The sequence below is a fragment of the Mus caroli genome, chromosome 6 (genome assembly GCF_900094665.2).
Source record: "Mus caroli chromosome 6, CAROLI_EIJ_v1.1, whole genome shotgun sequence".
NCBI classification, from domain to species: domain Eukaryota; kingdom Metazoa; phylum Chordata; class Mammalia; order Rodentia; family Muridae; genus Mus; species Mus caroli.
Genome location: NC_034575.1, coordinates 59,126,861 through 59,148,387, shown reverse-complemented (window position 1 = coordinate 59,148,387; position 21,527 = coordinate 59,126,861). Strand labels below are relative to the sequence as shown.

Here is a 21,527-nt window from a genome sequence, read left to right as displayed (position 1 = left end):
CTGTCTCTGTCTCTGTCTCTCTCTGGCTGGCTTGCTCTCTGTCTCTGTCTCTGTCTCTCTCTGGCTGGCTTGCTCTCTGTCTCTGTCTCTTTCTCTTCCTTGTGCTCTCCTCTTCCCTCTCTTTTTCCTAAATACTGTTCTTACCACAGTCCTCAGGGCACTCACTCCAAGTTCCGTGTTTTCTGAGTATTTGAGAGACTGACTACTTCTGTTGAACAAACCTTCTCTTGACCCTTGGGAGTGCTCCTTCCTCTGCTCCTTCTTCCTGCTCTCAATCAGCTCCTTTTGGGTTTCTAATTGATGCTTTTGTCTTTTGATGAAGTTCTTCGCACTGGGTTCTGTTCTCAGAATGAACTTTGTCTTAAATGGGCTGACTCACATATTGCTCGGCTCATTCGTCACATAGTATAAAACTTCGGTTGCTTCACGGTATACTCAAGGCCCAGTTCCCTGAGCCTATTCCGTACACAATTCTCTGTCTCTGTCTCTGTCTCCCCCTCTCCCCTCTACCCCCCCCCGCCCCTCCCCTCTTCCCCTTGCCTTTGGGACTAGAACCATACCCTCATTCCCTCTTACTGGTGCAAGGATTTCCAGCAAGACCATGCCTCACATCCCCCACCTAAACGGTGTCCTTGAGCAGAAAGACTGACTGAGTCTTTAAAACAGGAACAGGACAGAGTCACTGCTGTGATTTTCAGTAGCCCAAAACACTCCTAAAAATGTAGCCCACCAATTCTTTGATGCACTTTGTCCGGAGCCAGGCTCACTCCTACTGCTTCCAGAAACTCTCAGTTCTTTCCTTTTCCTTCTATTTCCGGTCCCGATTACCTTTCTTTCTTCCTTGGAACTTAAGCTATTCTCCAACCTCAGGTCTCTGTTCCCGCTGGCTGTTCATTCTGAATGGTCCCTAGTTCCTTTGCCTGGGGAACGCCTAGTAATTTCTCTGGTGTAATTTGCAATCTAGTCCTCTTGGGAGCTTTGGTGAGCCCCGTTCTGGGTTGCAAATTACATTTTATGCCCTCTGTGATAGTACTCATCACAATTTATTATCATTGCTTGATAAATTGTCTGTCTTCCCCAGTAGACTGTAAACATCACCATGATTCTGATATCCGAAGCTGTTCAGAAATGGACTGGGTTGTAAAAGGGATGCAAGCCAAATGGTAGGTGGGTGGCTAACTTAGACTTTTATAATTGTGCCACTTTCTGTCCTTGCTGCTCTTCACAGGCCATGTGTTCCAGCTAAGCTATTTCATCTTTCTGAAGGGAGTTGTGCCTTCTTCCTGTGTGACTTGGATCATCTGTCTCCCTGCTCTTAAAAAAAGCATCTCTCTTTACTGCACATGTGGACATTACTTTCAGGTTTTAAGGCCAGCCTCCAACCCTATCCTCACCATGAAGTGTTTTATCACCTCTGTGAAAGAAGACCTGGCTTTCCACTGAATTCTCAAACATTATAGGATGTTTTTAGGTACAAATCACCCATAATTTTTCATAGCTATCTTCCAGGAAAGTGAGATCTGGAAGAGTAGATTTCTATCTTTCTCTGAATTCTTTGTAATTTGCTATGTTAGTTTTGTGGAACCCAACATACTTTACCTTGTGCTGGAATTGTATGCAAACATGATATCTTTTAAAATAATAGCTCTGAAATAGTAATAGTCTCATATCTGAGTATCTGCAGTGCCTGGTGTGTGTGTGTGTGTGTGTGTGTGTGTGTGTATGTGTGGTTTGTGGTGTATGTGTGTGTATATGGTGGGGTGTGTGTGTATAAGTGTGCCTCTGTGTATGTGTAATACACTCATAAAGTATAAAATATTCATTGAATACATCAGCAAATCAATTCTTTTTCATCTTTTCTCTGTATGTCTCTATAGGACTTTTTTTTTTTCTAAGCCACAGTCCTGGTTTTCTATAGCTTAGTTTCACTTACTTATTTTTAATTATTATACAAAGCAATAGATTTCCTTACAGCATTTCATGCATTCTTAATTTTGGTGGATTCTGCCCCATCCTGCTCCCCTCTTCCTCCATGGCCCCTCTGCTCACTGCATAGGTCCCAGACAGCGTCCCCCTTACAACTTCCATAGCACGTGTGTCCTCCTGCCTTCCTCACCTTCGCATCTTAAAGCACCCGTGTCCCTCTCATGGCCCCTTTGTAGCATTCTGACCTATGCTCACACTCACTCCCACATAAACATCACAAATAGCTAGAGAAGCTGGAACCCGTCTGTGACAGAGAATATTCACTATCTGTCTCTGTAAGTCTGGGTTATGTCACCTGAGAGTTTCCTGTTAAGCTCATTTTCCTGACAATTCCATGGTTCTTTTTCTTCAAGGCAGAAACATCCCTTTTGTGTATAGTTGGCACATTTGCATTATCTACTCATCTGGTGACAGTCATCTATGTTGATTCTGTTTCTTTGCTGTGATGAACAGAGCAGCAGTAAGCATGGATGATCCAAGTTCTCTAGGGTATGGAGTCTCCTGGGCATAGGTCCTGGAGTTAGCCCCTGATTTTCAGCCATTTTTCTTCATTCCCTTTTCTCTCAGTGGTTGTAGAGACTTGCTCTTTATCTGTAAGTGTCAAAACTCACTTCCTTAGCTTGCTTGCTGCTTCTTTATAGCAATTGCCTAGCATTTTCTGCCAGAAGCATTCAGGAAAGGCCTCACCTAAGGTCTGTGCTGTTAGCTAGTGGACCATAGATACCATGGACAAAATTAAATTATTGATTGGCTTCACCTGAGAGATGAGTGTAGGAGAGCAGAGAGCTGGAGGAACAGGTTTTGGAGACTGGCAGCCATGGCTACAGGCAGAAGCTCTTTGAAGGGACTGTGGTATTGGTACAAGAAAACACATGCCAGGGGCATTGGTTTTCTAATGTGCCCATTAAAGGGCACTAAGGAGAAGAAATCCAGAAATGTTGCTGAACTATGAGCAGGGATGAAGGAGACAGTCTTGCTGGCATGTGACTAAGGTGGCCTGTAAGGAGAGGGATAGGTTTGCTGGCTTGGAATGAGGGAGCTAGGCTTGCTGGTATGTGGGCTAATCTGGCAGGGGACTTCTTGAAATCTGTCTTCTAACTCACGATTCATAACCACTTATATTCATCTGGCATAAAGTTTTATTTCCTACTAATAGTTTCTGTTAAAGAATAATCAGAACTTACTGAAGACCAGTTACTCTCATGGACCTTTTTAGTGGACATAGCTCCTTAGGGAATGTGCTTGGAGGCAAGACGACCATGTACCTCCTTTTATCTCTTGCTGATCTTTGGGAGGCGGTGGGAAAGGCATGGTTACGGAGGTGAGAGATGTGGATTTGAAATATGCTTGGCTCACTTGCTAATTTACGACCTTAGTCAAGTTACTTAACTTTTCTAAATCTCAGTTTGGTTATGTTTATGATTTATTTTTATTTTGTTTGTGTTCTGTAAGGATGTGTGCTTATGTATTCATGCCCACAGAAGGCAGAAGAGGGCATCAGATTCTCTGGAGCTGGATTTATAGGCAGTTGTGAGCAGATGACTTTTTCTGAAGACAACAGCTCAAATTTCTCCACATTTGAAATCATAGATGAGGATCTATGTTAGAAATGATTTAAAATTTTGATTTATAACCACCCCCTCCCTGGCACATAAACTGCTGAGACATTCTTTCATTCTGTAGATATACCAGGCAATGTGTTTACATGATTTACATACATTTTCCTCTATATTATAGTCTATAGGGAAGAAAGGTACACACAAGTGTGGTCCTCATGTAAGGCAAGGGTAGGCTGCAAGGAATTGTATTCTCAAACAACTTGAAAATAAGGTTTGCCAAAGTTATATTAAATTTGTAAGAATACATGCTGTTTCTTGTTTATATGTGGATATATGATTTTTGTCTTAGAATTGGGAAATAATCTTTGATTTCCTTAAAGGGATTTTTTACAATGGCTTCAGTGTTGACCGGTGATAAGAGCTAGCAGGTGTGATTCTGAGGGAAATCCAGGTGGTAGCATTGATGACACTTTCTTAGTGAGTGCTCACCTGTGAGAGCTCTCCTCCCAAGTTGTTCGTGAGTGAGCTCTGACAATATATCAGACTGCTCTTTTCAGCTCCTTGAGTATTCTTGACTGCATAAGCACATTCTTTCTGAGCTCTCAGGTTGAAATAGACTTGGGTCTCAAAGCACACAGCAATTTTGTTGAACCAAACATGGTTCATGTCAAAGCCACTTGATTTGACACAGTACATACGCTGACTTGTTCACGGCAGGCATTTGTACCTGTGTTAACCTCAATTCATTCCTCTCAGACAACAGGTCTGCATTTGGAAATAGCTTTGGGGTGAATTCAGATTCATCAGCTTCATGATTCTAGTGAGCCTAAGAGAAGGAGATCTACTTTTCTGTTTGTTTGCTTTTTGTTCTATTTTATTTCAGAGACATGGTCTCTCTGTGCAGCCCTGGTTGTCCTGGAACTTGCAATGGAGACTAAACTAGCCTTGAAGTTGCAGAGATTCATCTGCCCCTGCCTCCTTGGTGTATGATACTATACTGTCTAGGAGACCTGCTTAATCTATTTCTCTCATTAAAGACACTGGGGATTCGGGACTCTCATTTCAAGGCTCACTAATACACTTTGGGTTCGTGTCACCACATCAAAGGACCATTTGGTCAGTTCAGAGGCTTCGCTAATTGGATAAATGATTTATGGAGAATAAGGATGAGTCTTGTTTTGCAGTGTTCCAAAGAAGCAGATGTGAGCAGTGTTTAAGACAGGTCAAAGGCCACTTGTAAAGAGGAAGAGCCCCACAGATGATGGGAAATTGAAAGCTCCTTGCTGGTGGAGTTGGTCACTCCCCAGGTCACTCTCCTACCTGAGGGTGGGAGAAATCTTAGAAGGAAGTTCCGTATATGAAGTAATACAGGCAGAACATCCCTGACTGAACCTTACCTTAACCATGCCCCTCCTAGATTTTGAAAACCCCACCCCAGAACGTCAGGGAGCCCCAGTTAAAATCATGAACTGTAACACTCACACTCATAGGAACCCACCACCTGTTACAAATATACCTCGCACGCTCACAGGGAAAGAAGACAGATGTCAATCTCCAAATCTATCTCTGTTCTTGGAGATCTCAGCTGAGGAAAAGGGACAGTGACCTAGCTGCTCTTCTGTTCAATGATTGTCAGCTTTTTGCATCGGGCTTTGAAAACTCAATCATCTTGGACTTTTTCTCTCTCACACTCATATTCAGTTAACATTCCTCCCTCGCAAATATATCTACCATCACTATCTTCTCTATCTCTTTGACTAAGATGCTTAGCTCAAAAGACTTTGAATAAGCCTTCAAAATTCATTTCCTTTCTGCATTTACTGTGTGTGTGCATGTGTGTGCGTGTATGTGTGTGCACACGTGTGAATGTGTGTATGTTCGTGTGAGTATTATATGCGTGGAGGTGGTTTTCACATACACTAAGTGTTTATATGGAGGTCAGAGGACATCTGCGTGAGTCCGGTTATCTCATTTTCATGGCCTCAGACGATTGAGCTTGGGCCAGCAAGCTTATGCTACTGGGGTTTTACCCACTGAGCCACCTCATTGGCCCGCATCGGGCTTTTTAACTGGTCCCTTTCCCTTCCATTCAATGAGGCTGCTACATGTTTAACCTTTCCAAACCACTCCTCTAAGAACATACAGTTCTTGGTGGTTCCCTTTTGGTCACAGATTGCCAGTGTCTCCCAGCGGAGATTTCTGTGCATCCTATGGTGTTGAACTTCTGCGAACATCAACCAAACTGTGGACTCTCAGGCAGCTCACGGACTGAAGTCCGACCAGCCACTGTACCAACTGTCCTATATACTCTTGAAGTTAAAACACTCCACTTACAATAATGGCAGACAAGGGTGGGAACAGACATGATGAAGTAGGGCCAGGCTTCACACTCTGTTTGGAACACTTGAGGGAAACAACCTACATTCTCACAGCATCCCACTACCACTTGCCAGGTGAGATGTTTGCTAGTCCTATCTACTCCTGCCCTATATCATATCTGAGCCCATGACTCACTCAGGTCTGGCTGTATGGACTGTCAGACAGCATCCTAAGCTTGCCCTCTGCTCTCTAACCTCAGAGCATTACCTGCCCCTAGAGTCAAGAATGCTCTTTTCCTGAATCCCAACATGGTTAACTTTCTCACCCTCTATGCACTTCCCCTCAGTTCTCAGCGGGACCTCCCTCTCCACTCTCTTTGCAGTCATCCATTCCCATTCCACTTTGGTCTGACAGCTCCTGCTCTTGTGTTTTAGTTTTTTTTCTCTGCTGCCTTTACCATGTAATTGACTAGTAATTTACAGATCTACCTTGCTTATTCAGCTTTCTTCTGTCAATTGTAAGTTCCTTGAAGACAGGAATTTCTGGCTTTGATAGTGTGCCTTGCCCTGTTTGTTTGTTTATTTGGTTTATTATTATTTTTTTAATTGCTATCCTCTTGTATAAAAGCAGCGTCTTGCACAGAGTGAACCCTGAGTATGCATTGGCTAGAGGGCTGACGGGTGAAAACAGAGGGTGCGATTTCGGAGTTCAGCCTTAGCTCTGGATTTGGCTGTGCCACACTTTCACCATCCCTGCCTGACACATTTAGGACAGACTTTATACCTGGTGGTTGATCACCTCTTACTCCTCCAAGTTTCTTTTCTTTTCTTTGTTGCCCATCACCATGGAAGGGTTTTCTGGTCTTTTCCACATCACCCCAGCTACCCTAAATTCCAGCTTACTCCATGAAAACACCTCATTTGCACAGCCCATATCCTTCCCTCATCCTCAGGGAATATTTTTCTGTCATGTTAATCTGACAGTTAAACTTATCCTGCATCCTGATGGCACATGTGCTCACATCCACGGATGTTACTTATGCCATGTATTTTTTTTTTTAAGTTTCCCAATGTTTCCTTATTTTTCCTTGCAACTTTGGAAGCTCTCTGAAAAGTCAGAGTATGAGGGGAGGACTGACACCCCAGGGGTGTGGCCTATCCTGAGAAGTGAGGGAATCTGTTGGCTCAAGGAAACTGCTTAGGGTGCCTGCTGGTGGTAGGTGCTTTTTCAACAGACTAATGTCAGAATGTTGTTTGTCTCTAGTCTTCTAGCTCACTGAAACTTCACTAGTGCTTATACATATGTTTAACATGTTTAAACAGCCATTCAGAAAACTTTGTTATAGATTAATATTTACAAATTTCACCTAGTGATGTTGAACACGGAAAAATTAGTTAAAATGTTGGTTGTACTTGAACTACTGGTTGCTTCAGCAGACACTCTGGAGGCTCAAAGCGTGAGAATGCATTGTCATGGGTCTCTGCATTTATGAAACATCTTCTGCATGGTGTTTCCATAAAGAAGTGAGATGGGACTGAGTTTGGTTGGGATTGCTTGGCCATGAACTGAGTGTACACCTTTCTGTGCTCCGTGCCTGATGCTTATTAGCTCTGCATTTTTACCTGGGATGCGTTGACTTGGGTAGAAGCTCCATGCTCGCTACGTTGGAAGAGCTTTCTGCGTTGGGTATTCAGTGTCTGATGTTTCAAGTAGATGTGTCACTAACTGTAACTTCTTAGGTGAATGGTGACTGAAGCTTTCTAATAATAGTAACTGACAGTTACTTAGACAACTTCATTACTCATTAATCATTTCTGACATGAAGAAGACAAGGGGGATGTGCTAAACATATAACCTCATTTTCAAATTGATTCCAGCATGTTTTTATATCTAAGAATAAACATATACTTAACTCTTTTTAAAAAAAAATATTTATTTAATGTGTCAGTGTTCTTCTGCTTATATATCCACAGGCCAGGAGAGGGCATCAGATTCCCTTATAGATGGTTGTGAGCCACCATGTGATGGTGGAAATTGAACTCAGGACCTCTGGAAGAGCAGCGTGTACTCTTAACTACTGAGCCATCTCCCTAGCTCTACTTAGCTCTTTAAATCAAGCTTCAAACTTCATTTCAAGGTCAACTTTGATTCTACAAAAGAACTGAATGTGAACTCTCAGAAATGTATGGGCCTAGTATGTGGCTTATTCTGGTTATGTATGTGTTTTGAAATACATACACACACACACACACACACACACACACACACACACATTTAAACTGTGTATCCACTGTGCTTAAAAACAACATTGATGTTTGATTTTAAAAAGTTAAGCATAGTCACTACAGTAGCTACTTAATTCTTATTTTTTTCAGTAGTGCCAATCAAGAATATAATGTAACAATTCGAAAAATTAACATCTGCTTTCTACTTGTATTATTTCAAATCTGTGACAGGCAAAATATTTATTAAAAGCAATATTTTTCATCTCTTCTCTGGTGCTGACAGTTTTGATTTGTGACATCTGTTTCTTTTTCTAACGCAGCTGCTCCGAAAGCTTAATTAGTTTTAAATGAATGAGAATTGATGTTGTCTTGAAAAAAATTGATTTTCTAATCACATCATGGATATTTTCAGCCCTTTGAAATGTACTGGTAATTTCAAGTGGGAGTCTGTGTGGTTTACTCAAAACCAGGCCAGGTTTCATTTTTGATCATGTGGAGTCAGCCTTGTGGACTGACTGTGTGAGGTTAGCACGGGTAGCATGGTGCTGTTAACCTTCCTCACTTTCACTTCTATGCCCTGAAGGAATTCCATAAAATGTGCAAAATTAGTTAAAGACAAGGTTCTAGTCCTATGTATGTGTCAGGAGAGAGACTTCAGACTTGAAGGAAGTTTCCAAATTTGGATGGTTTTTGCTTTGCTAGCAATTTACTGGTAACAGCATAAATGAAAACTGTTGAAAAAAATAGGAACTTTGCATAAAAAATGAAACTCTGAGCTCCATTCACCTGTGTCTGTCCCTGTGGTAGGTAGAACGCACATACGCAGCTCTCTCACCTCTGAGGGATAGACGGGGTGAGAGGCTGCCAGCACAACAGACAGCCGTGGTACCCTGTGTCTTTTGTCCCCAATGTAAAAAAAGTCATCTGGAGCTTTAGTTGCAAGGTGAACTTGTTTGGTCTCTGAAGCAAAGTAATTGAAACTTTGTCAAGTTCTTATTATCCCAAGTAAACTGAGCTGGAGGGACAGATGGGAGTTGTGTGGTTTGTATCATTCTGACATGGGTGGCACCAGGAATAGCAGACAGGTATTGATAATAATAGACCATTAAATAGTTTGCTTCTGGCTTAACATCCACATTTCTGAAAATTAGCATCTTGGGAAATGTTCAAAGCTTTGCTATAGAGGTGGTCTGAACCTCCGAAGACAGACAAAGTTGGCTTTTGAGAAAAATTAGGATGCATTGCTCTAGGTTGGGTTACCCAGGGTCCAAAGGGGCTGATGTGGATTGGGGGTGATGCATTCTGCCATTTCTGAAAAGCTGTGGGGTAGCCTATGTATCCTGAATTTCAGTATGGAGAAAAGACAAAGGCTGGTGGCAATGTGTATGCAGAATGCCTAGCAAGCATGGGCCCATCTATCTACATTCAACCACCTTGCTCTACTGCATGCACAGAACAAATTCTCTGCATGCTAGCAGGACTGAATGATACTTATCAAATCTACTATCAGTGATGGCTTTAATTACTTTTTTTTCTTTTAGGGAAGTTGTTTCCACCCCAAGGAGCTTATATATACTCTGCTAAAGGAGTTACTAAAAGGACATCTACTAACGTGTTAAGATGGTAATCATGACCGCCACTCTTAGCCATTAAATAGCATCTGGTCAAAAGGCTGAGATTGGCTATAGGATTTAATTTAAGAAATAAAAAGACTCAAATTTGAGCTATCTAATTTCAATTTAAGTGCTTACTGTCACATAAACTCTTATCCCTGCCTTAGTTACTATTCATAATCCAGAATGCATTTCACCAAAAATTATGGCTGTAAAGTAGCAATAACTTGCTCCTCAGCCAGAATAATAGAACTGGAAAATATGGATGGGTGAGCTAGTCTTTTCATCTCCTTTCTTTTTAATTAACAAAGCAAAGTGCCATTCAGAAAAGTCTATTTTATGACAGTATCTTTTCAGGTGCTCCTAATCCTAAGATAAAGGGGAAGAAAAAATATCACACAATTCAGAGAAGAATAAGTTGCCTATAGGGAGATATAATATAGCAAGAAAGAAAGCCTCACAATTTTCTTTGTATGTCTGATTGGTCATAAAAGTTCAGAAAACCTGCTGACTCACCAGTAGATGAAACAGGATGTTTGAGCGCAATGAAGTCCCCTGGATATAAAGTATTTGTATTGCACTAGCAGGTTTGATCTAAAGGGTACAGGCAGGGCAAACTCTGGATGAAGGAGCTGATACTAGACAGAGAAGGGGTTTGTTCTACCAAAGCTGTGACTGAATAGAGGCATTAGGTGCTGGCTACCCACCTGTTGACTCAGATGGTTGCGTAAGACCCACACAGGCAAAGAAAGGATGCCAGGGATCTTCAGAGTGTACTCTGTGGGAGGAGGTGGAAGCACTTTTGTTTCTACCTCTCCTCTACATCCATAGCCCCTTGGGTGAGTACTTGGGTGAATGAGAAGGACACATGGCAGAGCTGAAATTCCACACTAGTTTCAAGTCTTAGACTATCGGCACTTGGGTAATTAACAGCTTTTTAGAGTGCTATGTTCTCACCGTCATAAATTGAGAGACAGAATCTATATTTGTAAAGTTTCTCCTCCTTTCCACACTGAAAAAGCATTTTGATGGAATTTTAGAATAGAGATTTTTCATCTAAATCCTATTTTATAGTCATATATCCATTGAGTTAAATGTTAGAGGGACTAAATAGTGTTTAAATGTAGAAATAATAGTGTTTTTAGAAATACTTTCTGAGTCTAAATAACATTTCAAATTAAAAGACTTGGCATGGTGATTATTTCTTAAAGAGCCAGGCAATTTTTAGTAAGCCTAAAGTTTAATAATTACCCTCAATTTTCTTCCTTTCTTCTTTGCATGTTACAAATGGTTATTTTGCTATTAATACAGCAGCTGCTTTTTTTTTCTATAAAAAGGACAAATATCCCCCCCCCAAGTGCTCACACAGACATCCATGAAGAGAAACAAATATATTTTTGGTTCAAATGGCTTGAATATCAAATTAGCAGTTTTTGATTGTCTTAGGGCATCTTTAATCATCGCTTCTGGAGAGCCACTCACTCCGGTGACCTGCTAATTAGAGTAGATGTTTCTACACTTTAATAAAGTCAGTGTTTTCGGGAGGTTCAGACAGATCAGTGAGATCTGTCTCTTTTACTTTTATAGTTAAGACTTCAGTAGTATGAGAGCAAGTTTAGAAAACATTTTTATTAGACAAATTATGTAGACAAATTATACACAGAAAGCTCTGCCACTCATAATTGAGGCCTCCAAAATGTTTTTGTGTACTTGAAGAATAGGCAATACATCAAAATCAGCCTATTTCCAATATTGTACATGGTTAACAGTTTGTTGATAGCTGAAGTCACTGCAGCGTCTGGGGTGCCCCTATATAGCTGTAAAGACTTTTTCTGTTTGAAAATCAGAGTTGTAAATGAGAACATGAATGTCACAGGGAAACAAGGTGTGCATGCTCCGCGGGACTCGTCACCCTGGAAACAAAGTGCTTTCTCGTGATAAGAACATTTTCTGCCTGACACAGTAGACAATATTTGAAGATTTAGTACAAAAACAGTGACAGTACAAGATGCTCCCCAGAAACAGAATTAGATCAAAATAGAATACACCTTAAGAATATACCTCTTAACTGCTCCTAAAGCAAATCACATAGGCAGGGCCCTCTAGCAATCCTAGCCACAGAACGAATGAGATAAAGTAAGCATACTGCTGCCTGAAAACACAGGATAAATTCTTGCTTCCTACTTACCACATCGAGTTTAAGGATTACAGATGAAGCTCACGCTATGTTTTAACAGATAAGAATGCTACTTTTAGAGGACTGTGCACAACGAGGCACTGGTTTTTGTTCATGACCCCTGATGACACACTTGGTACTGATTTTAAAAAGACAGGACACCTCCAAGTAGAAGTGGGTAGAAGAGGGGTTCAGATGAGAGCCCAGGATGGTTGTCACGTGTTTGCTGTAGGGTGACGTATGACACATATAAGGCCACATCGACACTTTGAAGGGGCTTCCCCTCCTCCCCAGCTACAGTTACAGTGATTGGCTTGCAGTTTTAGAAGGGGACGTTGAGCCTACCATGATCTATGGTTAAACTCTGAGCTCTGTGCTGTGTGTTGGGGTTTAGCTAATGGCATTTCCCATTTAGATAATTAACAAAAGGTAAAATTATCAAGGTTAGCTTTATACACTGCTGAGTAGTGAACGCAAAACCTATTCAAATGAGTACATCTAGGAACAAAGATGAAATCACCCTGGATGTTTTAATAACAAAATTATAAAATAGTCAAACAACGCAGGTCAGAGTGACATTAAAGCAACCTGCCTCTCCAGCTGAAAGGGCCTCCTGCGCTGCCCTAGCTCCTGTACACAATGCTTGGTTTTTAAACTAAAGCTTTATTAAATGAATTGCAATAGCAATGGCTGCATTTATATATATACACATTATATAGGTGCATATATATGTATATATGAGATACTAAGTTATTTAACACAATAAAGGCCTTTGCCATATGGTAAAGTTTACTGTACATAAGAAAAAGTTTGAATACTGTACAATCACATGAAGGGGGTGGGCACTGCTGCAGTGCAAAGGGGAGTTTAACTGTAGTCTTGACTGGCAGATTAATGGCTTTTTTTTTTTTTGTAATCCTACAAAAACTGCATTCTCATATTGCGTGGCCTGAATGGTCTTCAAATCATTTCACAGACACGGCAGGGGTTGCCTTTGGTCCACAGTTAAAGGACACTCGACAGCAGTGGAGATTTTGTGGATACAGCTGAAGATGAAGAAAGACTGAAGTTATTGCAATTAGAGTTTCAAAACAGAGGAACGGTGGGTGCATGGGAGCCCTGTGTGCAAAGTCAACCCTGCAAGTGTTCTCAGTGACTCAGTGCCCATTCCCTATACTCGAAGTACAGTATATGAAAAGCAGACTAATAGGATCCTAGAATACTATATTCTTGGGGAACAAGTTGAGTAATGAAGAAATGGAGGGTGATAGACAGAGAAAGGGAGAAAGAGGGAAAAAAAGAAGTAGAGCGGGGATAGAAAGAACTAGAATTGTTACTAATTATCCTGATTTCTTTTTAAATAAGACATCACATCCATGTTAGTCCCACATTACAGTTGCTCCTTTGGGGGAGTCCTAGGATGGGCGGAGCTGTCTGCTGCTCATATGGACGTGCCTCGGTCGGGGTCATTGCCCAGATTGAGCCCCAGAGTGGGAGTAGGCTGATAAGGAATAGATGACATTGTTTTGATAGGACTCCTGAAAAAGCCCCCATTAGGAGCCCTGTGCCTAAAAGGGCCAGTTCGGTGCTCAGGCACACTGCCGAAAGCGAAGCCAGAGGCAGCTTTTGCTGAGAGTGTGCGGCTAAGAGTCTGGATCTGCTCTGGGATGAAGGTGGTGGTGGTGATGTGAGTGTTTCTGAAATCACTGATCTGCTCCAGGGCTTGGCGTGTTGGCAAAGTGTCAATGTCCAGAGGGGTCAAGTCAATTGACGAGGTGGAAAACTGTTTATGGGGGCTGTCGTCATCTGTGCACAAGCTATTTACACGTCTATGGAGGTGCTCCAGGTCAATTTCCTTGTCATCCTGGAGATGAAGAAAAAGAAAATAGGATCTCATCAGTACTAGCTTCCATGGTTTAAAAAAAAAAAAAAAAGAAGTCGTTCAGCAAACATGTAATTAACTGAACTTTGGGGCATATTGGCTTAGCAGATATTGACTGGGCCCTTAGCATAAGCCAGGCAGGCACTGGGCTTGTTTCTGGGAATACTGTCAGGGTTTGGAGATAAAGTATCTATGAGAAATACTTTGCTTGTAGCTGGAGCTTTCAAATGAGCATAGGCCACATGCAACTACAAAGACACCAAACAGGCTCAGGCAGCGACACGCACGCTCAGAAGGTCTGATTCCAGGAATTCCCCTCAACCCTTGCCACCCCTCTTTGTTCATGCTTCCTCTTTGAGCCTCTTTCTAAATGCATTTTCGATCCTTTCTACCATTTATGTTTAGATTTAACTTTTCATTTTTAGATGAGAGAGAGAGCTATGCTACTAACTTGTCAGTGACTGGTAAAGTGTCGTTTCCTGTAGCTTGGATCTATGAGGTTCTTAAGAATCAGCACAAGAGAGACTTCTTGACAGAATATATATATATATATATATATATATATATATATATATATACACCTAGTATTTACATCTGGCCACTGTGTGGCCACTTAATGATTCCTTCACGTCAGAACATATGAATAAATACCTTTAACTGAGGGTCAGTTTTAGGCTAAGTGAGCATGTTTGTAAAAAGTTTTATTTATTTGCTTTCTAAAAGGCAGTAAAGCCTCAGAGTTTTAGGGACAAATCCTACAGGAAAACCCCTCCGGGTAAAAAAAAAATAGAATTGAGAAGAAATAAAATTTCCTTTGTGATATTTACAGCCAAGGTCAACAAATTAAACTGATCGGTTGTAAAAGTGCCCATGAGTTCTAAGAGGAGAAAATAGCTCTTCACAGAACCTGCAATGGCCGTCAGACATTAGAGGACCTGCATGTTTTCCCACCACGAATGGAGTACTCTGCAGCAAAAGCTGCTGGGGTTCACAGCCCCGTTTCCCCTTTCCTCTTTCTCACTTAAGACCCAATCAAAACATCCATTAATGCAGCATTATCACTGAGATTTCAGAAGTTTGAGATGTATAACTTTATGGTTCCCATGGCAACTGTAATCTAGACATCCAACAACAGATCTAACAACGCAAACATTTACTATCTTCCGCAGTAATTCAAAAATAGGAGATCGTGAGCCCAGAGTTTGGAGAACATTGAGTCTCAGCTACAATCTGCATTAATGTGGCCTTTTGCTTTGGGTTGATGTCAGCAGAGAAACCAATGCTTACGCTACATAGAAGACATGACAATAAACCCGATTGGCTTTTAACTCAGTCTCCACGTAGTGGGTTGTGTATGATCACTCACGCAGGTATGAAGCAAGGTAAGCCAAGCTGTTCTTATAAACGGTACTGATCTACTTTGCGTCTAAGGAGCTACACGGATCCTTAGACTGTGTAGATGAGAGTGTTTGGAAGACAATACTACCGCGCAGACATGCATATACAAATGAGAGATCATTTCTTATTTGTACATCAAAGCCAATCTTCTGCGGAGTTCCTTGTGCATCACTCAGCCTGGGCAGAAAGTTTAAAACTTTCTTTGAAACTGACCTTCAAACCAAACCAAACCACTGAATAAATTCAGGTTGCTTTTCACATCGACTCTTGAGGCTTTCAGCAATAAGATTAACCAAGCCAAGTGGTTTTTTGTTTTGCTTTGTTTTGTTTGTTTTTGTTTTAGTTTTTCTTAATGCTCCTGTTTTCTCTGGGAATGGATACATCTCACATGCTCCTTTCACTAAGGAATTATGGGCAATTCTACAAGCATTCTTAGAGATAGTTATACAAACTTGAACATGGCCCTGGAGTTAAGCTGATGACACAGTCAGGGAGATAAACAGAATCCAGAATGATTTTGTGATGTGAATTGGGCACACCTGGGATCATGGGAGAGCCCCAGACACACAGTCATGTCTCCAGATCTTCATACATAGATAGAAGCAGTGACTTGTGATGAAGAGAGAGCATCCTGCTGGAGTCTTCTAGGCCTAGTCTTTAAGACACAAATTTATCTCCAACTTAAGGAACTGAAAGAAGCTGTTAGGCATCTTTGCTAAGTGGGTCAAGGAAATTATAGCCTTGAAGGATCATCAGTATCTAGCCTGGGACTCAGCATTTTAAAGCCTGCTACAGGACAGGACATTGTCAGCCTCACAGACCTTACCCCTGCTTTTCATTCATCCCCAAGAGTCCTAAAGGGGAGCTAGCATTGGCTCGCCTTTCTACTTCCCACATGCTTATGTTGAATCTTCAAAGAAAGCAGAAAGAGCAGTTGCCAATGTTACCCCTTTCTCCCTGAAAATATAACCACCAGATGTTTGAGAGCTCTATCTGGGGCCCAAGTTCAAGTACCTCTTTCGATGGGACCCGGGAGCCCTTCCTCCGGCTCCACCACGTCTCGAGGACGGCTATGAGGCAGGAGAGCACAATTCCCGCGGCCAGGATGCAGAACACGCCTGCCAGGCTCTTGATGTCCAGGGCTCCTCCCTTCTGCTTTGCATCCACTGAGGAGTACAGGTCACACTGGCCGTTCTTAGGCCACCATTTGTGCTTGAGAATGTCCATGTCGCCACTCTGCTGCAGCTCCAGGATCCTGGGGGTGAAGAACAGAGTGGGTGTGACTTTAGCTAGGGTGACTTGCCTTGTCCACAACCCGAATGGTGGTGATTGTCCCTCTAGAGACGGTAGGTCTAGCTCACTAGAGCAATTTGTAAGCAGGGTTCTGGGAAGCCAAAAAACATGGATTTTCTTCTCCTTTGCCTTCCCCCAACCCCTTCTCTTATTACTTCACTTTCATGTGAACTCTAGTGGTCCCTGCCCCATTTATTGCAGTATGTTTAAAAAATTACATTTGGGAGGTGCTACTCTGATTTGGTTTGGTGCTGATACAGATCTGTCCCTTCCTCCAGAAGGGTCCTGGATGTAGCTCTGGACCATGGTGTTTTAATGAAGAGCCCTTGGCTGCTTCTAGCCAAACACTGGTGTGATGTAACCCAGTATTTGCTATACACACAGGAATTCAATTAAAATAAAACCTGTATTATTTATCATGGTGTGGAGAAGTCCTCGGGGCAAGTTTGAAGTTGATAAAATACATCATTTTCAGCTCTTCATACAACTGGTGTACTTTTTCCTTTTAATGCCAAAGGGAACATAGCCTGCCTCCTCTGGGAGGTGTGAAAAACAGTTGATCAGAGGGGCCAGAGGTGATTAAAAACTCAAACAAGAAACACTTCCTGGAGATAAACGGAGCTGTGAAGGCTGCAGCTTTACAAAGTGCGGTTCACACAGAATCAACCCCAACCTCCTACATTCCACCTAGGCCGCTGTCCTGTTGTGCACAGTACGCTGCTGCTTCTGCAGGAGCTGTGCTCCAGCAGGCAAAGCAGTTCTGCAGGTTCCTGGCCCAAACCCCAGGCATCCCCCAGGTATTTAGCTTTATTCCCTGGGAGCCAACCTCCACGACACCAATAACCTACAGGGTGGCAATTGGGAAGAGTGGGCACAGAGCACGTAGGGCACCGGTTTTCGGGGCACACAATTCTTGCTGCCCACTCTTCTCTGGCATCCAGTCCTAGAGTCCGGAGGTAGGAAGCCAGCGGCTGTGCTGGAGCCCTGTTGTCTCTGAAGATCTCCCAGTTACACACAAACAAGTCACTAGAACCTAACTTCCTGGAGATCATAAAGATATTTGTCAAGCTATGTTTCTCAGATATATTTGTCAAGATAAGAAGGCAGACAGAGCCATCAGTCTAGCCTGTAATTTTTATATGATTAAAATTTGGGCATGTGGTCCTATATTTGTGCTTTGGCCCTGGGTCATATCTTTTTTGTGGATGATGATTTTAAAAGCATAGAGGGGGAGGAGCTTTGTCAGTCTAGGAGTAAATTACTCCCTGTTCTTCTTATCTTAAATCTGCACAGACAGAAGATAACAAAAGGACAGAGAACTTGGAGGGGGGGCTGGCAGCAAGGTCCACAACTCACCTGAGAACACTCTTACTAGCTTGGACCTACAGGCTCATCCCACATCCCCATCAGCTCCCACAGTACCTCAGGGCCAACACTGCCTAGGTTGGCTTTTTTTTTCTCATGAAATCCACCCTTCAAATGTTGCTCACTTGGAGTGTTGTCATAAGAGGGAGGTGAATTGATGTATTGAAACTATGAAAATGATTGTGGAGAGTAGTAGACTGTCACCATTTGTACCTTCAGAATTCCCAAATATGTACAAGGCCTTCCCAAGGAAAGGGCCCCGTGGTTATCAACTGTGGTACCCTTTTGGGGACTTATTCTATGCCAGCTTAGTAAGTGTCCGAGACCTGCAGTAAAGAAAGCCTTATGGTTCTGGGTCCCTGCCCAGGTTTCTTTAATGTGTCCTTTCTCATTTTAGCTACCCACCTAAGTCAACACTGTGTTGAGCTCCAGTTTAAGGAGCTCAAGAAGCATACACGTGTGGCAATTGCTGGCAGGGATAAGCCTCATCCAAATACACAATTATGTCATTAAGGATTCTTGCTGGACCCACCCACAATTGCCATTTAAATTATACTGCTAAGAAGCTAGTTTAGAGATTCAGTTGTGTAACATTAATACTGTAGAGATGCCGGGGAGGTGACTAGGTGAGCAAAGTGCTCAATGTGCAAGCACGAGGCTTGACTTTGATCCTCAGAATCTAAGGAGGAAAATCAAGCATGCTGGCAGGAGTTATGATCCCAGATGGGGAGATAGGTGGCTGTCTGGGTCTCTCTGGTCAGCCAGTCTAACCACCTTTGCAACTTCCAAGCCACCGCGTGAGAGACCTTGTCTCAAAGAAACAATTTAGATGTTGTCATGGAAAGGTTGGCTTTTGCTTCCATGCTCATGTGCAAACATGTGTATGAACACAAACACCACCTGAAACACACACACACACACACACACACACACCAAGGTAAGATTAATAATTTCTAGAGACATGCTGTACATTGCCTATAGCTAACAATACCATATTGCACACTGGAGTTCCTGCTAGTAGCATAATGCTCATTTAATGGTTCATTGCATCATAATAGAAACAATACAGTGCCCTTCAGGAATTTGCTTATCAAAAGGCACTAAATAGTCAGAGCATCTTTAGATACCCCAGAGGAGAACTTTAGTTAGATTTGAAGAAAGAATTCTGCTTTAATTTGTGTTTATAATAAAATATAAAAGAAGGTTACAGCAATGTTTGCTCAATGAGAATACAGTTGCCCTTAGTGTATGTGGAGAATAGTCCTAGAATCCCCCAGTGGGTTTCAAAGCTGGAGGAAACTCAGGACGCTTATGTAAGATGACATGTTGACTACCAAGAACACTCTTTCCCCAGATACACACCATCTGTGGTGTTTTGAGTGAAAATGTCCCCCAGTAGGCTCATGTGATTGAACATTTGACTCCCTATTTGGAGAATCCCTTGGGAAGATTTAAGAGGTGTGGCCTGACTGGAGAAAGTACATCACTGGAGATGAGCTTTTTAGAGCTTAAAGGCTCATCCCATTCTTCAGTTCTCTTTCTGCTTTGTCCTTGCAATTAAGGCTGGGAGCTCTCCTGCTGTAATGCCTGCTACTTGCTGCCTGCCTCCCTGCTGTGATGGACTCTGATCCCTCTGCAACCAAGAGTTGCATAATCCCTCTCATGGTGTTTTCCCTCTCATGGTGTTTTATCTCAGCAACAGCAAATCGCTCTTATATCACCCCTTATACGGTTTGATTTCCAGTTATATAAAAATCACAGGACTATCTAAATAGTTGTTATGCTGCCCTGTTTAGGGGACAGTGACAAGAAAAAACTGAAGTCTTCATGAGTTCAGTGAAGACACATCTCTCCTTTTCAGGAAATTTGTGATCTTTAATGACTCCGTGGGCATACGGATACAGAAGACCAAGAACCCCAGCGCTAGCCACGCCCCTCTATCATCACACTGGTCAGTGTCTGGGATGCGCTAGCCACGCCCCTCTACCGTCACACTGGTCAGTGTCTGGGATGCTGAAGTTTCTTCCACGGACCTTAACTGTCCTTCACGGTTGCCTGTGACCTGTGACTACTGAGTTCTCTCGAGAAGCCCATTTGCTCTATCCCTGGAGTGCAGGCGGGTATTTATTGGTTGAATATGCATATTTTTGCTATGGCGGCTCTGCTCTCACTCACTGAGGCCGTTTTATAATTTACTCCATTTTCTATGAATCCATCCATCCATGCAATAAGTATTTCAGGAGAGACTCAGGCCAAACATTCCTTGTGCACAAAATTAATTCCCCACCATGACTGTTCGTTCAGGCAGAGCGACCTGGCTGGACTTCCAGTGTCTCCACTCTGTGAGGCTTTAGTCTCTCATTCACAGAGGATCGGATTACAACCTCCTAGCTATCCCTTAATCATGGATGAAACCTCTGTGTTCCATTCACTTATGTTGGCTCACAGCCTCTCAGTGTTTCCTAATATTTGAGAAATATTTTCACTTAGAAACAAATGTCAAACTATACAAATTGTACTTCAGCTATTTAAATTCTAATGGAGTTAGATGCAGTCAATGGGAAGACTCTGGTTGTCGAGTTTTAAGTTCGTGTAAGTAAGTGAAGACCACAGGGTAGGGAGAGAATGGAGTGTCCTGTCTGGAAGCCCTTCAAGTTCTGAGAAGCCACAGAGGTCTCTGTACTCGGTAGACCTCATGACGACACAGCTCAGGTGGCCGTGGCACTGTAGCAAGACCCTTGCTTCAAAGATATATGGAGAAATTGAGTCATAGAATTCTCCAGTCACACACCAGCCACATTCTGAGTATGCCACACCACATTCTAGGATACAGGCTGGCTCGGGATAGAACACCGTAAGGCTTGTAGGCCTGGAGTTCTGCACATCCTTCCTATTAAATGCTTCTAGAAGCTCCATTGGAGTTTCATCATGCCCCTTTATCATTTAGAAACACTTTATTTAAGGAGCAGTTGGAGTAGTAAGCTCAGTAAACTGTAAACTTCTTTCTTTAAAATAAAAAAAAAAAAAAAACCAACGAAATCTTTAAAATAAAAAAAAAACCAACGAAATGAATTCTTGTAAATCTTCACAGTACTATTGTAAGAGGAACTTGAAAGCACACCTAGAGGAGAGTTTCGACGTTTAGATATAAACAAGTGTGTGTGTGTGTATGTGTGTGTGTGTGTGTGTTTGTGTGAATTCAAGAATCTAACAATAAAATCTTGGGCCTTATGGAAGGCAGGATTTTTTGTTATGCTAAAGAGTTCCACAAGGTGGCAGTATTGGCTCACACAGGTCTAAGCGTCCCTGCAACCAAACCACGGTTTCCTGTGGGCGAGATTAAAACGCAGGAAGCAGACACTTGTGCCATAAACTCCTTTAACTATTAGTCACAAGATTAGCTTCTAGATTGGGATACGCGATTAGATGGCTCAAACCTTTTCTTGAAATTCAGTGAGAAAAATTCTTGCCATTTTAAAGGTCAGGGTAATGACAGTCGCATTTTCTTTCGAGGGCCATTGTAAAGAGAATTGAGGAGACCCGCGCGTAGCACACAATGGATGGTGCTATCTTGCTTGGGACATGGGAGGAGAGTGCAGCTTGAAAGCTAGGTTAGGTCGTCAGAGTGCTTGCCTCTGTGTGTGTGTGTGTGTGTGTGTGTGTTTACTCTCTGTCGCTCGAGCATACACGTGCGTCCAAGCGAGCGCGTCT

General features: G+C 42.3%; 1 protein-coding gene across 5 annotated transcripts in view; it reads right to left on the bottom strand.

The window, feature by feature from the left end:
• The window catches only part of Grid2 (glutamate ionotropic receptor delta type subunit 2), a 1,450,739-nt gene that overhangs the window by 20,646 nt on the left and 1,408,566 nt on the right, over positions 1–21,527 (bottom strand). For 3 of the 5 annotated variants that reach the window (XM_029478538.1, XM_029478540.1, XM_029478541.1), the window contains 2 exons: positions 16,173–16,413; positions 11,380–13,742 (listed from right to left, as the gene is read on the bottom strand). In XM_029478538.1, coding sequence (XP_029334398.1) covers positions 13,320–13,742; positions 16,173–16,413 — 664 coding nt within the window. In that variant the 3' untranslated portion in view covers positions 11,380–13,319. Of the gene's footprint in view, positions 1–11,306; positions 13,743–16,172; positions 16,414–21,527 lie in introns of those variants that run through there. The other 2 variants (XM_021164478.2, XM_029478539.1) reach the window with 2 other exon arrangements.